The 21,665-nt window shown below is 50.3% G+C and overlaps 9 protein-coding genes across 9 annotated transcripts; 6 read left to right on the top strand and 3 right to left on the bottom strand.

The window, feature by feature from the left end:
- Positions 1 to 562: 562 nt before the first annotated feature.
- Positions 563 to 1,087, top strand: JN550_004878 (uncharacterized protein; the record flags this gene model as incomplete). Its single annotated transcript, XM_049316443.1, has 3 exons — positions 563 to 623; positions 681 to 850; positions 902 to 1,087. 3 exons carry the CDS (start codon positions 563 to 565, stop codon positions 1,085 to 1,087), a joined length of 417 nt encoding a protein of 138 aa, XP_049173076.1.
- A 621-nt stretch (positions 1,088 to 1,708) lies between these two features.
- JN550_004877 (uncharacterized protein) lies at positions 1,709 to 2,543 on the bottom strand (the record flags this gene model as incomplete). Its single annotated transcript, XM_049316442.1, has 2 exons — positions 1,709 to 2,386; positions 2,454 to 2,543. 2 exons carry the CDS (start codon positions 2,541 to 2,543, stop codon positions 1,709 to 1,711), a joined length of 768 nt encoding a protein of 255 aa, XP_049173075.1.
- Positions 2,544 to 3,440: 897 nt separating this feature from the next.
- JN550_004876 (uncharacterized protein) lies at positions 3,441 to 4,830 on the bottom strand (the record flags this gene model as incomplete). The annotated part of the gene is made up of 2 exons (XM_049316441.1): positions 3,441 to 4,700; positions 4,759 to 4,830. The coding sequence occupies 2 exons, from the start codon at positions 4,828 to 4,830 to the stop codon at positions 3,441 to 3,443; spliced, it is 1,332 nt and encodes a 443-aa protein (XP_049173074.1).
- Positions 4,831 to 6,131: 1,301 nt separating this feature from the next.
- Positions 6,132 to 6,881, top strand: JN550_004875 (uncharacterized protein; the record flags this gene model as incomplete). The annotated part of the gene is made up of 2 exons (XM_049316440.1): positions 6,132 to 6,370; positions 6,440 to 6,881. The coding sequence occupies 2 exons, from the start codon at positions 6,132 to 6,134 to the stop codon at positions 6,879 to 6,881; spliced, it is 681 nt and encodes a 226-aa protein (XP_049173073.1).
- An 886-nt stretch (positions 6,882 to 7,767) lies between these two features.
- Positions 7,768 to 10,177, top strand: JN550_004874 (uncharacterized protein; the record flags this gene model as incomplete). Its single annotated transcript, XM_049316437.1, has 11 exons — positions 7,768 to 8,226; positions 8,278 to 8,437; positions 8,491 to 8,549; positions 8,601 to 8,708; positions 8,762 to 8,831; positions 8,883 to 9,024; positions 9,084 to 9,166; positions 9,253 to 9,446; positions 9,503 to 9,598; positions 9,653 to 9,902; positions 9,960 to 10,177. 11 exons carry the CDS (start codon positions 7,768 to 7,770, stop codon positions 10,175 to 10,177), a joined length of 1,839 nt encoding a protein of 612 aa, XP_049173072.1.
- A 553-nt stretch (positions 10,178 to 10,730) lies between these two features.
- Positions 10,731 to 12,227, top strand: JN550_004873 (uncharacterized protein; the record flags this gene model as incomplete). The annotated part of the gene is made up of 1 exon (XM_049316436.1): positions 10,731 to 12,227. One exon carries the CDS (start codon positions 10,731 to 10,733, stop codon positions 12,225 to 12,227), a length of 1,497 nt encoding a protein of 498 aa, XP_049173071.1.
- A 1,144-nt stretch (positions 12,228 to 13,371) lies between these two features.
- JN550_004872 (uncharacterized protein) lies at positions 13,372 to 14,897 on the bottom strand (the record flags this gene model as incomplete). The annotated part of the gene is made up of 6 exons (XM_049316435.1): positions 13,372 to 13,861; positions 13,926 to 14,145; positions 14,300 to 14,382; positions 14,448 to 14,475; positions 14,526 to 14,714; positions 14,771 to 14,897. The coding sequence occupies 6 exons, from the start codon at positions 14,895 to 14,897 to the stop codon at positions 13,372 to 13,374; spliced, it is 1,137 nt and encodes a 378-aa protein (XP_049173070.1).
- Positions 14,898 to 18,089: 3,192 nt separating this feature from the next.
- Positions 18,090 to 18,616, top strand: JN550_004871 (uncharacterized protein; the record flags this gene model as incomplete). Its single annotated transcript, XM_049316434.1, has 2 exons — positions 18,090 to 18,271; positions 18,367 to 18,616. The coding sequence occupies 2 exons, from the start codon at positions 18,090 to 18,092 to the stop codon at positions 18,614 to 18,616; spliced, it is 432 nt and encodes a 143-aa protein (XP_049173069.1).
- A 679-nt stretch (positions 18,617 to 19,295) lies between these two features.
- JN550_004870 (uncharacterized protein) lies at positions 19,296 to 21,646 on the top strand (the record flags this gene model as incomplete). Its single annotated transcript, XM_049316433.1, has 5 exons — positions 19,296 to 19,491; positions 19,565 to 20,880; positions 20,933 to 21,058; positions 21,115 to 21,463; positions 21,519 to 21,646. The coding sequence occupies 5 exons, from the start codon at positions 19,296 to 19,298 to the stop codon at positions 21,644 to 21,646; spliced, it is 2,115 nt and encodes a 704-aa protein (XP_049173068.1).
- Positions 21,647 to 21,665: the final 19 nt, after the last annotated feature.

Below are 21,665 nucleotides of genomic sequence, written 5' to 3'. Positions count from 1 at the left end.
TAGTCTTAGCAAGGAAATCTGCTATATTCAAGAGTTGGCGATAAGTCACGTACTGACCCGTTGCTGGTAGTTAAGGTTAGTTGCCCGTTCATAGGTAAAGCGAGCTCGCCCTGTCCGGTGAGACCTTTGCCTTAGCGCATGGAAGCCGCCGTAGCAACCGGCCGCAGGGCTCCCTAGTGATCTGGGGCCAGGCATTAGCGCCCCGAGCCTGGCCTAAACCCTGCTATATTTGGGAAGTATTCCGGCAAATACGAAGAGATCGGCACAGCGACAACAGCCCTGGCCCCGCTACTTCAACGACAAACACGAGATGCAGTGGAATCACCCTAGAAAGCCGATGCTCCATCACGGGACTCCAAGGATGGGTATACGATGGCCACGATGTGACGTGGGAGAGACCCAATTTGCTCAGAATGTTACGGCCAGAAGAAGACGTATATATAGAGGTATGGCTTGCCTCATCGACCACCTCTTTCTCATCATCCAACGTCAATCATCACCAGCAACTCAACTCAGCAATCCAATCCTCGTTCTCCAGTCAAACCAACACTTATAATTCAACATGTACTTCGCAAAGATCGCTGGTCTCTTCGCCCTGGTTGCCACTGCTGCAGCCGACAGTGGTAAGCCCACTTGTGAACGGCAAATCTGCAAGAGGTTACTAACATGACTATTCTCAGTCGCATATGACACCGGCTACGACGATGGCAGCCGCTCCATGACCGCAGTCTCTTGCTCGGATGGTGCCAATGGCCTGATCACCAGATACGGCTGGCAGACTCAGGGTGCAGTCCCTCGCTTCCCGTATATCGGTGCTGCTCAGGCGGTTGCGGGATGGAACTCCCCTCAGGTACGCCTAGAATGTTGAAAATGCAGGAAAATGACTAATCCAGGTCTCTAGTGCGGTACTTGCTGGCAACTCACCTACAACGGCAAGTCTATCAACGTTCTCGCCATCGACCACGCCGCCTCCGGCTTCAACATTGCCCTCGATGCCATGAACGACTTGACCAACGGTCAGGCCGTTGCCCTGGGCCGCATTGATGCCACGGCGACCCAGGTTGCTGCCAGCGCCTGCGGACTGTAAATGATGAGATGAGCATATGATGATGGCGTTACGGGCATTGGGACAAGCATAGCATGTAAAGGTTAATTTCAATATCATCAATCCGTATTGGCACTGATACAATTCGGCTGTGGAGCCTGACAAACTGCTTGTGAACCTGCTCCAGTGTCTATGAGTCTCGAGTAATGGCAGTGTCGAGTGCATACGCGTTTGTGTGGGTATCCCCTTCTTAACGCGAAGTCTTACATGAAGTTCGTTCGTATACAACCACCAATCTACCACCGCGAAGCGAGATGATACTGAAGTAGGGTATCACAAGTTGAGGAGCGGTTGTTTTCCTCAGTGGTGTTACTCAACAGAGTTTCACTCCTTCGTAATCCCATAGCTCTGTGTATACAACAGTACCGTTGCTTAAGTAAGAGTCTGGGCTGTATCCATGCTTCATATGACCATGAGAGGATAGCCCCCTGGTGAACGTCGACATGGTGGAGTATGTTCATGCGAGCCAATCTATCTGGGGTCCTGCCACCAATTGCGGCGTGTAACTTCTTGAATCGCAAAGCCTCTCTAGGATCTGCTAGCTACCGTGAAGCATTTTGCTCCTTGCTGTTCTTTCCCTGCGCCATATACCAAAATCGTCCCTTAGATCACATCCGTGTAAGCACAGGGGTCCGGCCCGAATGCAGCCCTATCGATACCTAAAGGTTTCTCCTGCTGAATAGCTGCCATCGCAACCGCTGCCTGCTGATGGAATTGCACAAATCGAACCTCGATCTTGTTCCGAGTCTCTGTGACTCGTCTCCATCGGACTTCGTCGACCTGGAAGTTTGTTTTCGTGGCAAAGTACTCGAGCAGCGACGTTTCGTTGCACTCAGCTGGGCGACCTTCGACTATGACACATCGCGTGCCTGTGATATACTCATGGCCCTTGATTTTGCGACGATTCATCTTCACCACAATACGACGCCCACCCACAAAGAACCCTGTAGTCTGGGCGTCGCTGTAAAAACGCTTTGTGGCGCTTAGCTCAAAAAAAGATATTGACGCTGCAACATTTTCCTCGCCTTTTTTACCGGTAGGCTTGAGCAGGTGGAAGGCCCATACACGTCCATAGCCTCGGATCTGTGCTAGGATGTCTTTGGCCTCCGTTCCAACGGGGATGTTCACTAGCCACAGATTGGTGCTATGCTCCTCAGGGATGAAATCACCAGTATTCGTTGGGTCATACGGTGGAGGGACTCCTCCTGTAGCCTGGGGGGTGGGAGCGAATGATTTATCGGTTCTGATTGCGACATAATCGGACGGGATGTTTTGATATCGCTATGTCCGGAACATTCTAGTAAGATGTTGTCTACTGGAGATGTGCTCGATCATGGACGACACTTACATGAGTCACTCTGGGGTCTTCAAGTACGGCCTGACCTTGACCCTGCGCGCCAGAGTCATAGCCGGGGGTTGTTGATGGCTCGTTGCACATTTTACCGCCTGCTAATGGGTGCATACACTGGCAAGATAGCACTTCGAAGAGTCGACTTATAATATGAAAATATTATGGACGGGTGCTGAGTGAAATAAACAAATAAATAATCGAAGAATGATGGCTAATTATCTAAGCAAATAATTCACCTCACATAACGAATGACAAACAATCGAAATATTCACCACGGTAGATAACAGGGTAAATTCTCAATATGGACAATCCGTTACAGCTATGACCGACACCACGGTGGCCGTTTCAACCTGATCTAAGCTTAATATACAAACGTCTGCATATTTTGAGCATGAACCTGAGGAATACATAACAATTAATCAGTCACCTCTTTAAGGGCACTAGGCCAACTTTACCTGAACCAACTGCGGGTAGCAAGCATCACAAGACGGTTTGCAACCAGGGATGTTTGTCCCTACCTGCCCACCAACATTACCCATACTCCAGTAGCCACAGAACATAGAAGAACTCTGTAGTTCTAACTTAACCTCCATTTACTTGGGAAGTAGCAAAATGAGGATGGCCGCATGCTGTCAGTTTAAAGATAGGGATACGACGTGGGAATATACAGATGTGGCGTGTTTAATACACTTACTTATGAGCAAAGTCAACAGTACCCAGTGGCCTCTGCAATTCATTCTTCTACGACAGTAATATGACATGATACGATGCAAAGCGGATTAGACTTTAGTCCGGTGAGGAGCTGTAATGGGAGTCTGACTGTACGTATGCCATATGCGTCGTACTAACATGCCGGAATTTGCCCGACGTTGAGCTTTATTTGCATTCAACCTATCATACACCATGGAACCCCCCTGACACCGAAGCTCTATCAACCGTAGCCTCTATTACTCTGGCATGACACACAGATCAGTATACGATGCTTTACAGCTCCTTCTTATGAGACACTGCAGCAATTTCCTCTGGCTCCGGGGGCGACTCCAAACCCAGGAACACCATGCCGGTTACCGCAGCCATTCCCAGAGCACCAAATGAGTAGGCAGCATTTCTGCCTGCCCACCAGTAGATGCTCGTGAAAAGTAGGGGCCCCAAACCTCTTCCAAGTTGGCCATAGCTCCTCAAAATACCAAGCTTGCCACCACGCTCGTCTGAGCTTGCCTCCAGGCTGCTCAATGTGTTGAGCCCGCTCACGACGGTAGCTGACGTCGTAGCCAAGAAGGTGGCAGCCAAATAGAGATGGCTGACTGAACCGACGGTGCAGAGCAAGCTGAATGCGAGCAGGCAGGATACAACGCCAACTCGCACAGACAGAAGCGGCGGCAAGTGGCGAGTCACGCCGCCTTGCAAGATAGAAGCGATGAGACCAACATATCCGAGCAGTCTTCCATTTGCCGCGGAAGTGAACTGAAACATGTCGTACGTCATGAACGGGAGAGAAAACTCCATGCCCGAGAAGAACAACAGGAAAACGAAATGCGATGCGTTCAGCATCAAATGGGAATTGGTGCGCTGTAGAGGTTGGGCCTTGACCGCGGCTTTCGCTGCGTTCCCCTTGGCAGTCTTACTTGGCAGCGTCTCGGGGAGGGCCACATAGAGGTAAACCGTTTCCGTCACAATGAGGAACAGAGAGACGCCGGCAGCAGTCGCGAAAGGGTTAGCGGCCACGGTAGCAATAGAGCTCAGGAACGCGCCCAACGCAGGCCCGAAAGTGAAGGCGATCGAGAAACAGGCGCCGATCAAGGCCATGGTAGAACCACGGCTACCCTCGTCGGAGATGTCGGATGCAATCGCAGTCGCAAGCTGTACGTTGCCTTCGGATAAGCCGCCTACAATGCGCGAGGCAAGGAAAGTCCGGAAATCCACGGCCACGACCCATAGAAGTACGGAGAGGATGTTACCCGCCATGCTGGTCAAGAGCGCCCTTCGCCTCCCATACTTGTCCGATAGGTGTCCGATGACAGGCGATGCGACCGCCTGGAGCAGAGAAAACAGACTGCCGAGCGCCCCTCCTAGCAAAACGATGTCATATCTCGAATCGATCGGTTTCGCGAAGGCCTGCTTGTAGGCGTTGAGATAGCCGAGTATGCGCGCCAAGATTGTCGATTGCGCTGGGGAGCTGGCTTCGCTGTTGCGGTAGAATTCGAGGAGCTTGGGAAAGAGGGGGAGGATAAAGGTAAAGGATATCTGGCCGTTGCTGTCAGTACACCGAGTGCTTGACGTGATCCAGAGAGATCATGCATACCAGATCAAGTAGCAAGGACAGGAAGATGACCTTCAACACCTTCTTCCGGGTGCCAGGGTCTACGGCTGCCATGGCGTGACGTGGCTATAGAACGCAGCCTGTGTCGAGCAACGTGTGAGGTGTACCTGTCGCAGGGTGGAAGGCGGGAAACAAAAGAAACAGAATAGAATAAATGTTCGTAAATAGAAATCAAGATGCTACAGGACACATGTCAAGAGATGCACGGTGTTCAGCTGAAAGTTGCCGGCTTCTCATAGGTTCAGGTGCTGGTTCAACACGAGGTGTAGGTGCAGGTCCAGGTCCAGGTTCAGGAGCTCGCAGCTGATGAGCTGTCGTCCGTTTTAGCACCCCAGTTGCCGAAGAATGCGGCCGGGAAGCTTGTGGCGGCTTACCTAGCGCCAAGGCCAAGGCCCACAGAAGGTAAATTATGTAGGTGGCCTGCAGAATCACCCCACCAAACTGCTACAGAACAAGCCTCTTGGAACATCTGATCTTTCGCGTACTGCATGTGGCCTTGGGACCCATGCTCTCCCAATCGTCAACCATCAGACGGTGGGCTTGCGCACTCGAGGTGACAATGTGCCAAAACACGTTACGGAGACCAAAGTGATCGATGTCACTAGTAAACATGGTTCCAGCCTGCTGCAGAAGCAGGCAACTTCCTGAATGAGTTCGCCCATGACTAGCCCCTCTTCAGAGTTGGCTTAACTAGTGGCTAACAAGTGAACATTCTGCTGGCTAGAGGTAGCAGGCTGCGCAGTCGAAGAACTATTCGTTATGCCAGATATATCTTACATCTGCCAGGGCTTTTGTATCAACTGAAACGCGGTCGAGCATCTTGGCCAGCGCCGCGTCCATTTGCCATATAGATATCAAGATGTGTTAGGCCACACCAAGTCGAAGAGCTATTTTGTGGAGGACGAACCAACCTGCGTCGCGAATACACGGTGAATTTGGGGTCTATCTGTCTTGTCTATCAGGATCGCTGTGAAAGGTATGACTTGGCCTCCGCCTAGTTGTAGGAGACGGAGGCTGTCTCCAACCTTCCAAGCTACCGTTATCTGATCCTTTCATTCACCCAGTGCCACTTCCAATGGCCGGAACTCTTTCAAATGTTCACTGCAACTGAAACCATCCACTGATCCATTCACCCGTTGGCTGATACCTCAGTGTACCTAGATTGAAATAGAGAAACGGTGAATTGTGGCAGGTAGCTGCTTGGCTGTCGGTGAGAGGCTTTCACTACTTAAGCGGATGTGCTATTTAGCAACATCCTTTAGATGATTTCCAGAAGTGCCATCCTGGATCACTTGCAGATCTATCAGACCAGGACGCCAACGACAACTGCGTCCCTCAACTCAAAGTTCTCCACCATGTTGCCTCACCTCTTGATCATGTTAATTGCCCTTCTGGGCCAGGCCATGGCTTGGTCAAACCTGCCCTTCACGAAGCGTCAAGTCACAGGCACTGGCCCAGTCTTGACGGATATCATTGACAAAGAGACCCGTCAGGAGCACATGATGCGTGCTGACTGCGCGTGGGCCCAAGTCCACACGCCCATGAGCCACGCCGAATGCATCTCGGAGTACCACACAGATGGCGACAAGGTGTCGTACAGAATGCAAGTCATCCCCTCTTTCGCTCATGATTCATACCTGCGGGACTAATTCTGGACCTGTAGTGCGTTATCGGGGACCGGCCAAAACCCCAGTCAATGGGCTGATGAGATCATTCTCAAAATCAAGACTCAGTGCGATGGCAAAGTTGCTGGAGCATGCGTCCAGGAGACTTCTCGCAATTTGACCGATCTGGGGCGCAGGACATACGCCGTCGACCAGTTTACAGGAAAGGCGCAAGCCAACGAAGGTGTGGTATTGGAATTTGATAAAACCGCGGGTCCTTGGTGGTTCTCCCCTTGCGAAAAAAGGCCGGACGACGCATGGCACAGGTGCGTGACCGAGGGTATTCGACTTGCAACCTGCTACCAAGTCAGCTTCGCAAACGGACTTGCCTGTCGGAAGAAGGGCTACTACGGGGACAATTCTCTGCCAGCGAACTCCCAGTCCTATGGGCACCCGGTTCTCGAGGCTTATGATGACAACCTCGCCGGGCCTGGAATTTAGATTTTGTTGTTGATATAGACTTGTCATGGAGACAATTCTGATGCATTCACAAAAGTGACAACGGTCGAGTGAGCGAATGGTCGCACGCAGACACCGTGATTGAGGATCTCGAGGTCACACTCATGACGAGTATGCCAATGGCGTGGGAGTTGTTGGAGCACTCAAAACAGTCAATCGATAAGAACACCATGAATGGTTCATTATGTCGCAGTGAATGATGCTTCGCAGTAGTAAAAATACTTGTTTCTATACCGATGTCGGCAGCTAGTGGGAGTACCTATGAGGTGGGTCGACAATAATTCCAGTTTCGATTAACCCCCTAATAATATGGAAGTGTCCGCCTATTTCGACGGACACACTTCAAAATACTAAACTGCTTTTACTGGGTGTCGTATCACTGACCCCACCGCAGATCATCCTATAGACGACTCAAGTACCGACCCGCATCTTTGGACACCACAATTGCCCAATCAAGCGGCGACTCCATCACACGTTGCCCGAATGGCATGGCATACTCTCCATTTATGTTTCGACGACTAGGAGAGCGCGTGCAGGTAAGCACACAAGGCAATTGGCTGCTGTTGAGCGTTAGTGGATTCTTCTTGCTCCCCGAATGTACCCAAGCTGTTAAGAGCGAGCTGCGGGATGCCTGCATGCAATCTGGAAGCGAGCCTGATCTTCCCCAATTTCCAGGCGCCGTCGACGACACCGGTATGCAAGGTTGTTTAGGTGCTTACAGAACCGGGCAAAAGAACCCCGCCCATTGTGAAAGTGTAGAAATGCAGGCAACAAGGCATATAAAGAGGACTTGCGCTGCGCAGCTCATGTTATATATGCTGGCTTCCAAGACTTGAACCGCAGGGTCTTATAATTAGCCAACATTACAATGCGCGGGTCACTGGAATTCGGTATCGCGGGGAGCACCCTCGCTTCCCTTGCAGCCGCATTGTTTGATGGCAACCTGAATTACAACTCACCGTCGTCTCGCCATGTTAACCTGGGGATCAATGTGCCAAAAGTGTCTCGGCGCAGTTTGAAGCGTGGTTCTGTGGCGTTCAAGCCAGAAGAGCTGAACTTCACACATGGCGTGGCTTCAGGCGATCCTTGGCCAGAAAGCGTGATTTTGTGGACTCGAGCAGCGCCTTCTCTGGCTTCTGACCAGAGCAATGTCACAGTTGAGGGAACAGCACAGTTGTTTAATCATGATACGGAGCAGTACGTAGTGGCCGATCCTAATCCGATTTGTGTCGAGTGGAAGGTCTTTCAAGCAGGCTATTCGACTGGAAGCAAAGCCGTGTCAACGGGGCAAGCGTACACAACAAGCGATATTGACTACACGGTTAAGGTAAGCTTTTCGAGAACGTGTCGAAGGCATTAGCTAATGTCTCTCCCATAGGTCGAAGCTACTGGTTTACAGCCGTTCACCACCTACAACTATCAGTTCAATATCTGCGGAACGAATATCACCAGCCCACTCGGGCGCACGAAAACAGCCCCTCCCGCTGATGGCGATGTTTCTGGAATCAAATTTGTAGTGTTCTCATGCTCCAACTATCGTATGTTCAAGTATGCACCGTTATTTCCACTCGCCACTCGGCTGACTTTTCAGCGAATGGGTACTTTAACGTCTATGGCAATGCAGCAAGAAAGGACGAGCATGACTTTGTGGTAAGTTCTAATGGCCCTACAAATGAAAATGAAATCTAAACTGGATGTCAGATTCACCTTGGTGACTTCATCTACGAAGGTGCTGCGAAGGGTGAAAGAGCTCATAACCCTCCGAGAGTGTTGTTTAGCTTGGGCGACTACCGGACACGAATTGGACAGGTATGCCTGCTCGGACGGCCAAGGAATTATTCGGAACATTGACAAGTCAATAGTACCGCACCGATCCGGATCTCCAGCTGCTGTCTCAAAATTATGCCTGGATTCCGACATGGGACGACCATGGTCAGTACAATATCTACTTACGAGTAGCCGGAAATCGCTAACAGGATTTAGAGGTTGCAAACAATGTCTATAGAGATGGCTCCAGCGCCCTGAACAATACAGAAGAATCGTTTCGCAATGATGGGCCGGGCATCAGCGTAGATCAGCGCAAGATGAATGCCGTTCGGGCGTACTTCGAATGGGTTCCTATTCGGTTGGTGTTGGCTGTTGACTCGAGCTTGCCTTCCTCTCCCCGCTGACTTGAACGAACAGACAAATCGATATGGACGACAATCTAAGAGTTTGGAGGTCGTTCTCTATGGGCAACCTGGTCGACTTGGTCATTCTTGACACCCGTAATTATGACCGAAGCATTACTTCGCTCGGTTCGCAAACTCGTTCCTTCAATCCAATGCTGCTCTTGACTGACTCATATTTTAAGGCTGGAATGACGAGTACCTTGAGGCCATCTATGACGATGCCTCTCGGTCCCTGATGGGTTCCCACCAGGAGCGCTGGTTTTACAACCAGTTAACGAAATCCTCCCAAAGGGGGGCGAAATGGAGAATCATTGGACAGCAGATTATCTTCTCCCGAATTCGCGAATCGTTTGGCTGGAATCGCGATAATTGGAATGTAAGAACTCGTTTGCCGTATATCGCGGCTGCCTCAGACTAATAGCAGATACAAAGGGATATGCTGCAAACAGAAACCGGACCTACAAGCATCTATACGACAACAATATTGGCAACAACATCTTTTTGGCCGGAGATAGCCACCAGAACTGGGTGAGATTTGAATACTTGGCATATGCGAGACAAGTGCTAATTACTTGACTGCAGGTTTCTGACATTGCTTGGGTTGGCACCAAGCCATATGACCAAAAAACTGGCGTTGGCGCAATCGGTGTGGAGTTTGCTGGCACAGCAGTGAGCTCTACCGGAGCTAGTGGTGATATTCTGACGGCACGCGCTGCCGCCGAGGCGCGGATCAACGATGAAATGAACACCGAGCTTCAGTGGCAAGATGGATATTATAGAGGATACTATCTGCTGAGCGTTTCCCCTGAGAAAGTGACAGCGCAATTCTACGGTAAGCTCTCGAACTGCCCCAGTAGCAGCCACAGAACAGTTAATTGATCATGTTTAGGTTCTCCGAGTGTCGCGTCGCGGAATGCTTGGAGCTTGCCTCTCGCTAACTTCACGGTCGTTTCCGGAGACAATCACTTGTCCCGCCCGGTTGCTGGTGGAACTGTTGAGTCCGGCTCACTTCGCGGCGGCCGGACGGTGGACACGAACTTGACGCTCAACACGGAGACGGGAGAATGGGATGTAATCGGGTTCCCCACAATGTATCTGAGGACCTGAGGAGAGCAGGTAATATGCATTCTTACACAGTAGCGTAATGCAGGCCCTTATCAGCTTACTGAGATGCCCTGAGATGCACCTCTTTTCGCTTGAAATGCTCTGGAACGCTACAGCTGCAACCCCGGGAATAGCCGCGTTTTAGTGAGACATATTGCGTACATGCGCTGCAGAATTGACTCAGATGCCGATGCGGGAAAAGCAACGGTGAACATCACGCTGAACACTTCATTGAATCAGTTATCAAAGAGAGTAAATATCGCCAACGACGAGTTGTCAGGACGGGGTTTAATCCATTCGTTGTGGATTATGGGGGGTTCGTCATCGGGCCGTCTACATGAACAAGGTCACGTGATGCGAAGCTTGGCCTGGACCTCGGTTACGGACCTCCTGGAATGGACCGTCGCTTCGCGGGTGATTCGTCCGGCAACTCTAAAGAGCCCGGTAAAGCTCAGAGTGAGATTTGGAGCTTGTGACCTCCTTTGACATCTGCAAACTGTTTTCTGCTCATCTTCCGAATATACCGGCCTTTAAGTACAGTCGTGCAGCTTCCAGGATGGTCGCGATACCAAGCAAAACGCCGCGCCAGTCGCTTACCGTGGTGGACAATAGGACTGGCAAGGCATATGAGCTGCCCATCAAGCACAACTCGGTCCTTGCCACCGATATCAAGAAGATCAAGGCAGAAGGCGGTCGCAAGGAGGATGAAACCGAGCAGGGGCTTCGTGTGTTCGACCCTGCCTACATGAACACCGCCGTCATTGAGAGCCGCATCACCTACATCAACGGCCTCGAAGGCGTTCTCAGATATCGGGGTTACCCAATTCAGCAGTTGGTTGACAAGAGCAACTTTCTTGAAAGTGCGTACTTGTTGATCTATGGCGAGCTGCCCACAAAACCTCGCTACGACAGCTGGAACGAAGAGATCATGAATCATACGTATATCCACAGTGATATCGAAAACATCTTCAAGTCATTCCGCTACGACTCGCACCCGATGGCTATGCTTACATCGGCTTTTGCTACTCTGGGTGCTTTTGCCCCCGAGGCAAACCCTTCGCTGGCCGGTCAGAAGCTGTTTACAAATGCTGCCTCTGGGGACTTGGAGGCTCTGAAGGTTTTGGATAAGCAGATACTGCGAATCATTGGGAAAGCCCCGACGCTTGCTGCAGCATCCTACAGAATGCGGCAAGGTCGGCCTTTCAACCGACCTGCAAAGGGTCTGTCGTACACCGGCAACTTCCTGTATTTGCTTGATCACCTTTCGGGACACGAGTACCAGCCTCATCCCGTGCTTGAAAGGGCGCTGGATGCCCTGTTCATCATCCACGCCGATCATGAGGTGAACTGCTCCACCGCCACCGTACTTCAGGTCGGAAGCTCTCTTGTCGACCCTTATAGCGTCGTGTCGGCAGGCTGTGCTGCATTGTACGGCCCGTCTCACGGAGGAGCCTCAGAAAGTGCTATTCGAATGCTGATCGAGATCGGGTCACCCGAAAATGTTCCGGCTTTCATGGAAAAGGTCGAAAAGCGGGAGCGTGTTCTCGTTGGGTTTGGCCACAGAGTATACAAGAATGTCGACCCACGCTCAACTGCAATTCGTACATTGGCTGAGGAAGTTTTCAAGGTCACTGGTAGGAATCAATTGCTCGACACTGCTCTGACACTGGCAGAGTACGCCAGGAAGAGCGAGTTCATGCGCAGCCGAAACCTGTACCCGAACGTTGATTTCTACTCAGGTTTGATTTACCAGGCAATGGGCTTCCCGCTGGACTTCTACCCAGTTCTGTTCGCTGTGCCTCGATGCGTGGGGTGGCTCGCTCACTGGAGACAGATGATCCTAAACCCGGCAGGCGTGAAGATCTGGAGACCCAGACAGCTGTACCTGGGCGAGGGCGAACGAAGCTATGTCAACAGCGACGACAGGAAGGATTTAGACACTTCTGTCTTCGGCGCTCCTGTACAGGTAAACCATGGAGGAGACAGCAAGAGGCACACCTTGGCTACATACAAGGACGAGACTGGCCGCGTTTGGGGGAAGAGTAAGCTGTGAGGACATCAAGTTGAAACGTTCGAGATTTCGGTGTTGTGTACCACCTAAGAATCTTGTAGTTTGGGATAGCCACGGGGGAAAATTGTACAGTTACGGGATAATAAGATTAATTCATAGATTACAACACCACAATGACCATGCATGTTAAACAAGCTGTCAAGTGCAGCACGTGCGGCGGACATCGTCCGTAACGCCTGCATTGATTTCGCGACTAAGAAGCGCAAGGACTTCAGTGACTAATTCAGAGTCATCCTGATACACTTTGCTGTGAACATTGATTCGGTGTAGCCTTTGAGTACGAGGACCCAACAGTGTTGAAAGATTCTCTTCTCAACCAAAGACGGACAACTTGCTGGATGTTCTGGTAAGCCAAAGTGACAGCTTTGCCCATGTGTATTAAACAGTATACTGATGGTAGAGTGTGGGTTGGAGAACGGCATAATAGAGTACTCGTACCGCCAGCCTATTTCGGTGCTTCCTTTGAGTAAGGACCACTATCGGAGCACCATGCGGTCAACTGATTGAATGAGGTCAATAATCTGAGGCGCTACGCTCTCCACAAAGGCCCCAGGAAAACATTACAGGTCATAACAGAATCAGGAAGTTGGGAAGGAAGGACGTGGCGGAAAACATCTCGCTCCGATTTCCACACTATGGTGGACGCTACAAAAGAGGACGTCAAGACAAGAACAAGGCTGCCACTACTTTCAAGTGAGCATGGAGACGAACCTTTTCTTGGCCGATTATACTCAGTTCAGTAACGCCTTCGGAAAGTCAAACATTGCAGCCGTTACCACTGCTACCAGAATAACGCTAATGGAGCAACGATGCAGGCGAGAGCACCATTTGATATGCAGCAGAGGACTTAAGATCGTCTCTTATAAACGACCACAATTCCGAAGACCTAATAGATCGTCGCAGTGGATTTATTCATGACGGTTGTAATTTATGATCGGCTTTTATTTACGTAAATATAAGCTCCGTATGTGTGGACTCTAAGAAGTTCGATCTTCATCGGAGTTCGTTGGATGCATGTGGAAGAGTGTCTCTATATAGAACATGAGGCAACTCAAGCATCAATCACAGGCCGCCATCACATCAGTTCCGCATCATAATTATCATACATATCTCTCGGTTCTTGAACCTACTCTGAACCGTCAGGTCTCCTCATCCTACTGATATGTACGCGGTAGTATGCCGGTTCTGGTTCTGCGAGCGAGTCTTGGATGTCATCCGAACCATTGGGGAGTCTGTTGGTTCCTTTCTCTAGGTCTGTCATATGTATGTCGGCTGTGTGGTGAGGCCTCGATGGGCTCGATATTGCGATGCTATGTATACGGCCTGTGGAACCCTTCGTGCATTTGGAAGGCATAGCAGACTCTTCGTTCTCTTCAACAACATCCGATATTTTCTGCCACTTGGTGGGGACGAACGTGGCGTACATATATCTGCGGAACGGTGTCGTGGTCCCAAACACGATGAACAGAAGGAAGCTCGGGGCCGGACCGGGGAGAAAGAGTATTGTTGTTTCTTTCCCGCGCTCGGCACTCAAGTCTGGTGAGCCCCTCGTGGCATCCTTGTTGCTGTTGTTCATACCGGTAAACTGGAAAAGCATGTTGGTGAGCTCGAATATGCTGATATAGGTTAGAAGTCCGGTTTTATCTTGTTTTGGCTGATGATGTTGATGATGCTGCTAACCTAAGTACAACAAACGCGATCGTGAAGCGTGTCATGAGCCAGCGATCGTAGATCCCGTTGAATCTCTGTCGCGGAGCTCCTGACTGCTGAGCCAAGGATGAACCGCGTGAAACTGAATTTCCGTATTTCATGCTCCACGCAACTAGTTGTCTGCGACTCTGGATGTACCGTATAAGTATGGCCAGCATTAGGAGACACCCGCCTGCGAGGCTGATCATCACTGAAACCTGTTAGAGCCTGTCACTTTCATTGAGCTTTCTCGTACATACAGACAACGTTGGCCAAAAACATAAATACTCCTAAGGATCTCTGTATCGGTTTGGCTTGCAGTATACAGATCGTTAGGATTGGCAGTGTGATCGATATTCCCTTACCAATGGCATTAATTCTTTTCAGTAATGTCTTCAGTTGGGGCCTCGCAGCCCAACCGTACACTGACTGTACAAGAGAAAAGGCCCTGATGATAGATCAGTATTTATACAGGAGTGTTGAAAACGCGGTTCGCACCAGAACAGGACCAACATTGCTGCTGCTGAAAAAGCATACTGCCCTATCAGCCTATTAGCTTCGTTATTCTTCGTAAACCTAGTGGCGACATACTAAAGTACCACAGACCAAGATCTATTCCCACTGCCCCGTTCGATATTATCGTCTCCGGATTGTTGGGGTTCACAATTGCCGCCTTCCACTGCGCCGCCATCACGTCTTCGAAACTGACATAGTAGTGTAATTGTGAAGCAATGCATGTCGCAGTGCTCAATAGAAGTAGGTAGCTGATAAGCGCAATATCTGGGTATCCGCTTCGTTAGCTGGCAGCTTCGTGTCGTCTTGCAGGCAATACTGACAGCTTGTACGTTCTTGATGCGTCCAGGTCAACCAGACTACCAAAGCGCTACATATCAAAGCAATAAACGAATAGACCAGCACTCCGGCGGCGGTGCCTTGCACCTCTGAAGGTAGTTGAATTGCCATTTTACGCCATTGCTGTTGTAACTTTCAGTCGAATATCATGTCAAACAAATCGGTGAGTGCAAACATAAACAACAGGAGATCCACCCGGCTTCGCTTCAGGGACAGAACGGCAGCACTTCCCTATTATATCCCAGGAATTCAGCTGGAAGTAGAGCTTGTCTCATCTCGGCAAGATCGCTTCTGGTAGACACAAAAGGGCTCGCGCGGCTGACCGAACCGAGTCTAGTCACAGGTCTAACCGTTCCATGCAGCCACAAGCCGAAGAAGCTGAACCAATTCATCTAGGTAGCGGCGACCCCCAAACCCACCTAGCGGGCTACTCTTCTCCTCTAGATCTTGGTTACATCGTGTCCAGGGAAAGCTTCGCTGAACACAGCAGTAATGCGCAAAGCGCGGGTGACACCATCATATCCTCCGCGCGCCAAGAAACGCTTCATCTTGATCCCGCTTCCCCGTTATAGGCCTCAGATCAATGTTGGGCCCCCACCCAACGAACGGGATGAAATGTGATCAACGTGCATCTAGTTCTGCCCGTGCACACGGCGATAAAGAACACCGTTTTGCAATGCCTTCCCTGAATACGTATTTCTTACCAATAAGGACGCACCAAGTTACTCAGGCTGGTGTGCCAATGCTGGGGGATGTTCTACAGGGATTTTAAGCTTACAGCAGGGATATATCAGACGAAGCGTCCGAGCGCCTACCCTTTTCGACCATACTTCCAGATAGTTCGCAGGCGAGGTCGGTAAACCGCAGCCGGTCAACCAATCCCATAATATGATGGTGTCTCCTTCTCCCGAAACCAGCCGCGGAGCCTTCAGACTATCCATTTAGAATCGTCCCAGGAATACAATCAACCGTAGGCCAAGCCCTGGTGACCAGCATGCATGTAACTTAAAAGTCAGTGCGCACCCTTACTGAAGGGTGTACAGTATATCCTCTGAACTCTAGACCTGTTGTCTGAACGTGAGTGCTTGGCGACCGCGGTGCTTCCTATTAGAGCCTTTGCTATGATGTAAAAAGTGCTTGTTCAACCAGCCTCGTGAAGAGTCCACAGATCCGACACGGCATCTGCTGCAGCGTTGCTAGGTCTGGGACACCAAGGCCATGAACACCCTTGGGTAACAGATGAGTTTCGTTGCTGGTCATCGCATCTATAGCTTGATTACAGGCGCTTAAAAGTCAACCTTTATCTGAAACGCGATCGGAGCGAGACCGATCTTGACAGTACATCCAATGAAGAGGCTGGGCCATCGGCTCCAGATCCATGTATTAGAACCGCATACTATGGTGATGCGCCCCCTGGATTCCCAGCCTTTCGGGTCAGCCTAAGTGAAACTGGAATGCTGCTGATTGGTAGAATCGCCTGCCCCGAGAACCGACACACTCCCACACAAATGCCCCCGAGACCGCCTTCGGATGCGCAGATTGTTACCTACTCTGATTTCTCTGCTCTAGGATGGGACACAGCTGAAACAGCCGTGGTTGACGAAGCTGATTGATACAACCCTCCCATCAAGGAAACCTCCCCAGGCCTGGAGAATCACAGCACCTAATGCATGAGGTATCACTAATAGAGGTAGTCACGGGACACCCGCTCCCTGTGGTCTTCAAATTGAAGGTGAGGTGGCTGGTACCTTCGACTGGAAATCAAAACTCTACTGTCAGGAAGAGGAAAAGCTCGTTGCCTTCGGGTGAGATTGATGTGAAGTTACTGCTAGTACAAACAGCCATAGTCGTTGTCGTGGGTATCACTCGGTTGCTTAGGATCTCTATGGTTATGCGTTGACTGGCATTTCCATTTGAAGTCATAGTAGCGAAGGAACGGCAGCCTTATGCGCTTCAAGTCTTAAGTGTCTGTCTCAATTGACTAGGCAACATGAAAGATCGCTTTTATGAAACACTGAGGTTTAAGGTTTTGCATTCAAATCGTTTTCGCTCCCTCCGTTCCAAAATTTCATCATGATCAAACATGGCAACCCTTGCTCCTTTTTCCTCGAAGCTTTCGCCGACATGCATATTTATCAGGCTCGTAGCTGACATACGAACAAGTCCCTGCATCACCACGCGGGGGCCCTTGAGAAGGTGTCAACCAAGGAGAAAAGTAGCAGTATACGGAGCAACTGTGCGATGCTCTTTCATGCTCTAGTCGGCAGTGGTTCTTTTGAATTTGCTGAGACAAAGATGTTGTGTTGTATGCGCTAGAGAATCGATCAAGTTGCAACGGCGATTAGGGTTTCATGCTCAAGAAAAGTACCAAACCATCCCTTGCGTAGCTGTATCTCAAGGAGAACATTGCTATCTGAATGGCAGTATTAAGGGTACCCTTTTGCCCTTCGCAGCTTTCAGATACTACGATGCTTGCACACAAAAATTTCGATGCTATACTGCTTGCCGACTCTCGGTCATCGATGTGTAGTAGACCATTAACAAAATTTACTTACACCAAAGATCCCAAGTTGTTGTGGTTTCTGTAATGCCACAAGGACTTAGCTGAGAGACCCATGGGGACAGACAGGATATTAGCCGGTATCAGTTAAACATGACAGGCGCGCTTAGAGTGAGCAATTCGACATTTGAGTGTATTCAACTCTTGATTCTCGACGAAATGCCTATAACGCCGAAGATCGACTCTCTCTTAGAATCTCAGTCTGCCACCGGGTTTCCTTATCCCCCAAGACATTCGCACCTATGTCACCGAACACATCCCGATATGGCTCTTCTCGCTCCAAATATAGCGCAGCACACATTCATGGACCCTTCGGCTCCGAAGATGGCATTCTCAAACGATTTACTGTGCCATATATGTGCCTATGGCTTCCTCAGGACCTCATTCTGGTCCTCTTCGGACAAGAACTGGAGTGAGAAGCTGGCTCGAAACAAAAAGGGGGGGGGGGGGGGGGTTCGCTCGCAACTGGCTATCATTCCAATGGGCTATCGCGAGATCGTGGAGTCCATGGGTTCGTCAAGTTAATGCTCATTTGTGAACCACCATTGACTTCGGGCAGAAACCTCTGGCATCCGTGGCTGGTCTGACAAAATCTCTGCAACATGATGGTTGACGAAGCTTGCTGCTCTGGGACCGCAACAGCAGACGCACGTACGACGATTGACTGGATCAAGTGGAAGTACACGCCCCTACCCCATGAATGATTGGGTATTGTACGGCGTGAGTGTTCGGACTTTATCAGGATGCCGAACCCCAACATTGTGCGTGAAGGAAACAGCGACAAGGAGAGCATCGAAGGCAACACCTTTATTGTTTCTGTCAACCAGAAGACATCCAGAGCGTTCATATGTGTGGACCCAACAACAGGCTACGAGATGGATGCAAGGACAGCGTCGACGGACCACATTGTCATGCGACTGACAAAGTCTAACTTCGAGAAAATTTTGGGCCTTCTTACAGACTTCTTGTTGCCAAAAAAATCCAGGATGAAGTCGGGACCTGATGCACGGGATGAACTAGCTGCCATTGGAGAGCACAATACTTGATTCGCAAGTGGTGGAGCTGTCCCAACAAGGGAGCGAAGACGTATAAAGTATGGGGGAGGGGAAGGAGGATCAGGATATTGACGGTGATCTGTGCACTACAATGGGCACCGCATTTTGTCGGCGAACCAAAACAGGCAGTTTATGCGGAAGTGTTCCGCGACATCGGCGCTCTCTGGGCTGAGGTTTTGGACGACGCGACAGTCAGAGCCAACTCAGAGGGCTAGCATTTGGCAGGGAGGATCATTCTGCACGAAGGCGTTGGCCAATTTCTCTGGATACACGTCAAACGGAATTGAGAGAATGCAGTCAGACCGACAATGCACTTTTGTCGAATCTCCCAGGACGGGCGATCTCATGCCATGTGAACGCACGCTGTCATGGAACTGCGGGTGCCTGCTGTAGAGGAGCGGGGCCCCACCCGGACGACTTCAGTCACAATCTGCACCAGCACACGCGAAGCGGGCGTTCAGAAATGATTCATATCTTGGTAAATACTGCCTGGGTCCGAAGATTCCAAGATTCCCGAACCTGCTTGGCGATTTTTGTCTGCAGACTCATGGCATATATTTACGCGATAATTGGGGAAATGATGAGCACCCAAGAGTGCCCAGGAGTATAATGACGTTTACCGGCAGAGAGGGGAGCCAATCGGGAAGGTGTGCTTACAGAATTCCCTCAGTGTGACCATGACAGCATACTGGAGTTCTCACAACAATCTCCAAGAAATTTGTGGACAATCTTTGCAGCTCTACCTGCATGTATAGGTAAGAAGTTCGCCGATTTGAACCCATAATATGCCGTGCGGGGTGGCCTTGGCCCTTAGATAAATGGGCATGCGTTCCTGAGCTACTTACACTCTGTGACTGGCATGCTACCGCGAGGTTTCTTGTGATCGCAGAGACAATGCATAACCTGAGGCTACTTGGTGTTGTGGCGCTTCTTCTAGCAGGTGCCAGTCCGTGTCAACATGAGCGCCGTGAGCGTCGGCCACACATCAAAAGACAAGCGGTCCCGCAAACCCCTCTGACGGTCGAAGAGAATACCTTGGTTGGCTCAGTAAGCACAACAACTCTTGATCAGTGGTCATACTATTATACCCGTGAGTGAAATCGAGAATCAATCAATGTCACTTTCGATGCTTTACAAGGAAATTCTGACTGATTTTCACATAGATGGAGCTCACCTTGCGGGAAAGAATCTGAGCATGGCTCAGTGGACTGCTGATCGATGGACAGAGAGTGGATGGAATTCAAGCATCGTATCCTATGATGTCTTTATCAACTATCCTGTCAGCAAGTCATTGACGTTGACCTACTCCAACGGCAGTGTCTTTCAGCCTGCTCTCGAGGAGGCAGTCCTGGAAGCAGATGAGACCACCAGCTATCCAGACAGAATACCCACATTCAATGGCTATTCCGCAAGCGGAAACGTCGAGGCCGAGTACGTCTATGTTGGAAGAGGTCAACAGGTGGATTTTGAGAGGTTGAAAGCACTGGGTGTGCCCCTCGAAGGAAAGATTGCCATCGCTCGTTACGGAGGGCCCTTTCGAGGACTGAAAGTGAAGAACGCCCAAGAAAACGGAATGATTGGAGTTATTCTCTTCACTGACACCGCGGATGACGGAAAGATTACTGAGGCAAATGGTTACGCTGCGTATCCCGATGGCCCTGCGCGAAACCCGACGACTGTACAACGGGGAAGTGTTCAGTTTCTCTCCACATACCCTGGGGACCCAACGACTCCAGGGTACCCTTCGAAAGAAGGATCCCCAAGAACAGACGGGTCTGCTGCACTGCCGCACATCCCCTCGATTCCAATTTCTTGGTTAGATGCAAAGCCTATCCTGGCCGCACTCGACGGACATGGGACCGCCGGGGATCTTGTAAACCGCTCAGGCTGGGTCGGAGCTCTAAATGTGTCCTACTCCACCGGTCCTGCCCCAGGTGCGCAACTCAGCTTGAGCAACGTAATGGAGGAAACCATAACACCCATCTGGGATGCCATTGCCGTCATCAATGGAACTAATGCAGACGAGACTATTGTGATAGGCAATCATCGGGATGCTTGGATTGTGGGCGGCGCAGCTGACCCGAACTCTGGAACTGCTGTTATCGTGGAGCTCGCAAAGGCATTCGGGAAGCTCCTGGAGCAAGGCTGGAAACCGAAGCGAAACATTGTGCTTGGCTCTTGGGACGGCGAGGAGTATGGTCTCCTAGGATCCACCGAGTTTGTCGAAGAATACATCCCATGGCTGACTGACACAGCTGTGTCTTATTTAAACGTTGATATCGCAGCCTCCGGACCACACCCGTCGGTGGATGCAACCCCTGAGCTTCATCAAGTCGCAATTGAAACGATGAAGAAGATTTCATGGATGGACACTAACAGAACGATGTACGATGTTTGGTACGAAGATACGGATGGTGAAGTCGGCGTACTCGGTAGCGGGAGCGACTACACTGCATTTGTCCATAATGGCATTGGATCCGTAAGTTTTCTAACTTTCGATGCTATGGGAAGCGACTCTGAAATTTCTGCAGCTTGATATTGGCTCGAATCCAGGTGCCGAGTCTCCCGTTTATCCGTATCACAGCAACTTTGATTCATATCACTGGATGACAAACTTTGGGGATCCAGGCTTCTTGGCACACAAGTCAATTGCACAGGTAAACACCCTGAAATTATGGCGAAACATAGCAAGAACTGACTAGGGTTATATCAGTACCTTACTCTTCTGGCTTATAGCTTAGCTGATACCGATGTTATTCCCTTTAACGTATCCAATTTTGGAGTTCAGATGAATAGCTACTACGACGACTTGTTGTCAACTGTCAAATCGACATCCTCTTCGGTGGAAACAGGTCCACTTCGCTTGGCGATCGACGATTTCACTCAAAGCGCTTTGCAAGTTCAGCAACAAGAAGAGCAGGCAGTGGCGTCAGGCGACGCTGCTACGCTCAGCTTGGTGAACTCCAAGTATCGTGACTTCCAAAGAGGCTTCATTTCCCAGGGCGGCTTGCCAGGGAGGGAATTCTTCCGCCATCTCATCTTTGCTCCAGGGTCTGACACAGGTAAGAGTAATCACACGAATTGTTAAAACATGACAAATGACAATTTTGCACCTAGGATACGCTCCAGTCACTTTCCCTGGTATAACCGAAGCCCTGCAGGCTGGCAATGTCTCAACCGCTACTGAGTTCATCACAAAGACTGCGGCGGCTATCAAAGTTGCTTCAGATATCCTCAAGATATAAAGTTTTTGAGACTTGACCA

The sequence above is a fragment of the Neoarthrinium moseri genome (genome assembly GCF_022829205.1).
Source record: "Neoarthrinium moseri strain CBS 164.80 chromosome Unknown scaffold14_Wmoseri_CBS_16480, whole genome shotgun sequence".
Taxonomy (NCBI): domain Eukaryota; kingdom Fungi; phylum Ascomycota; class Sordariomycetes; order Amphisphaeriales; family Apiosporaceae; genus Neoarthrinium; species Neoarthrinium moseri.
The sequence above is the reverse complement of the archived record's forward strand: the minus strand, read 5'-3'. Positions and strand labels throughout refer to the sequence as shown.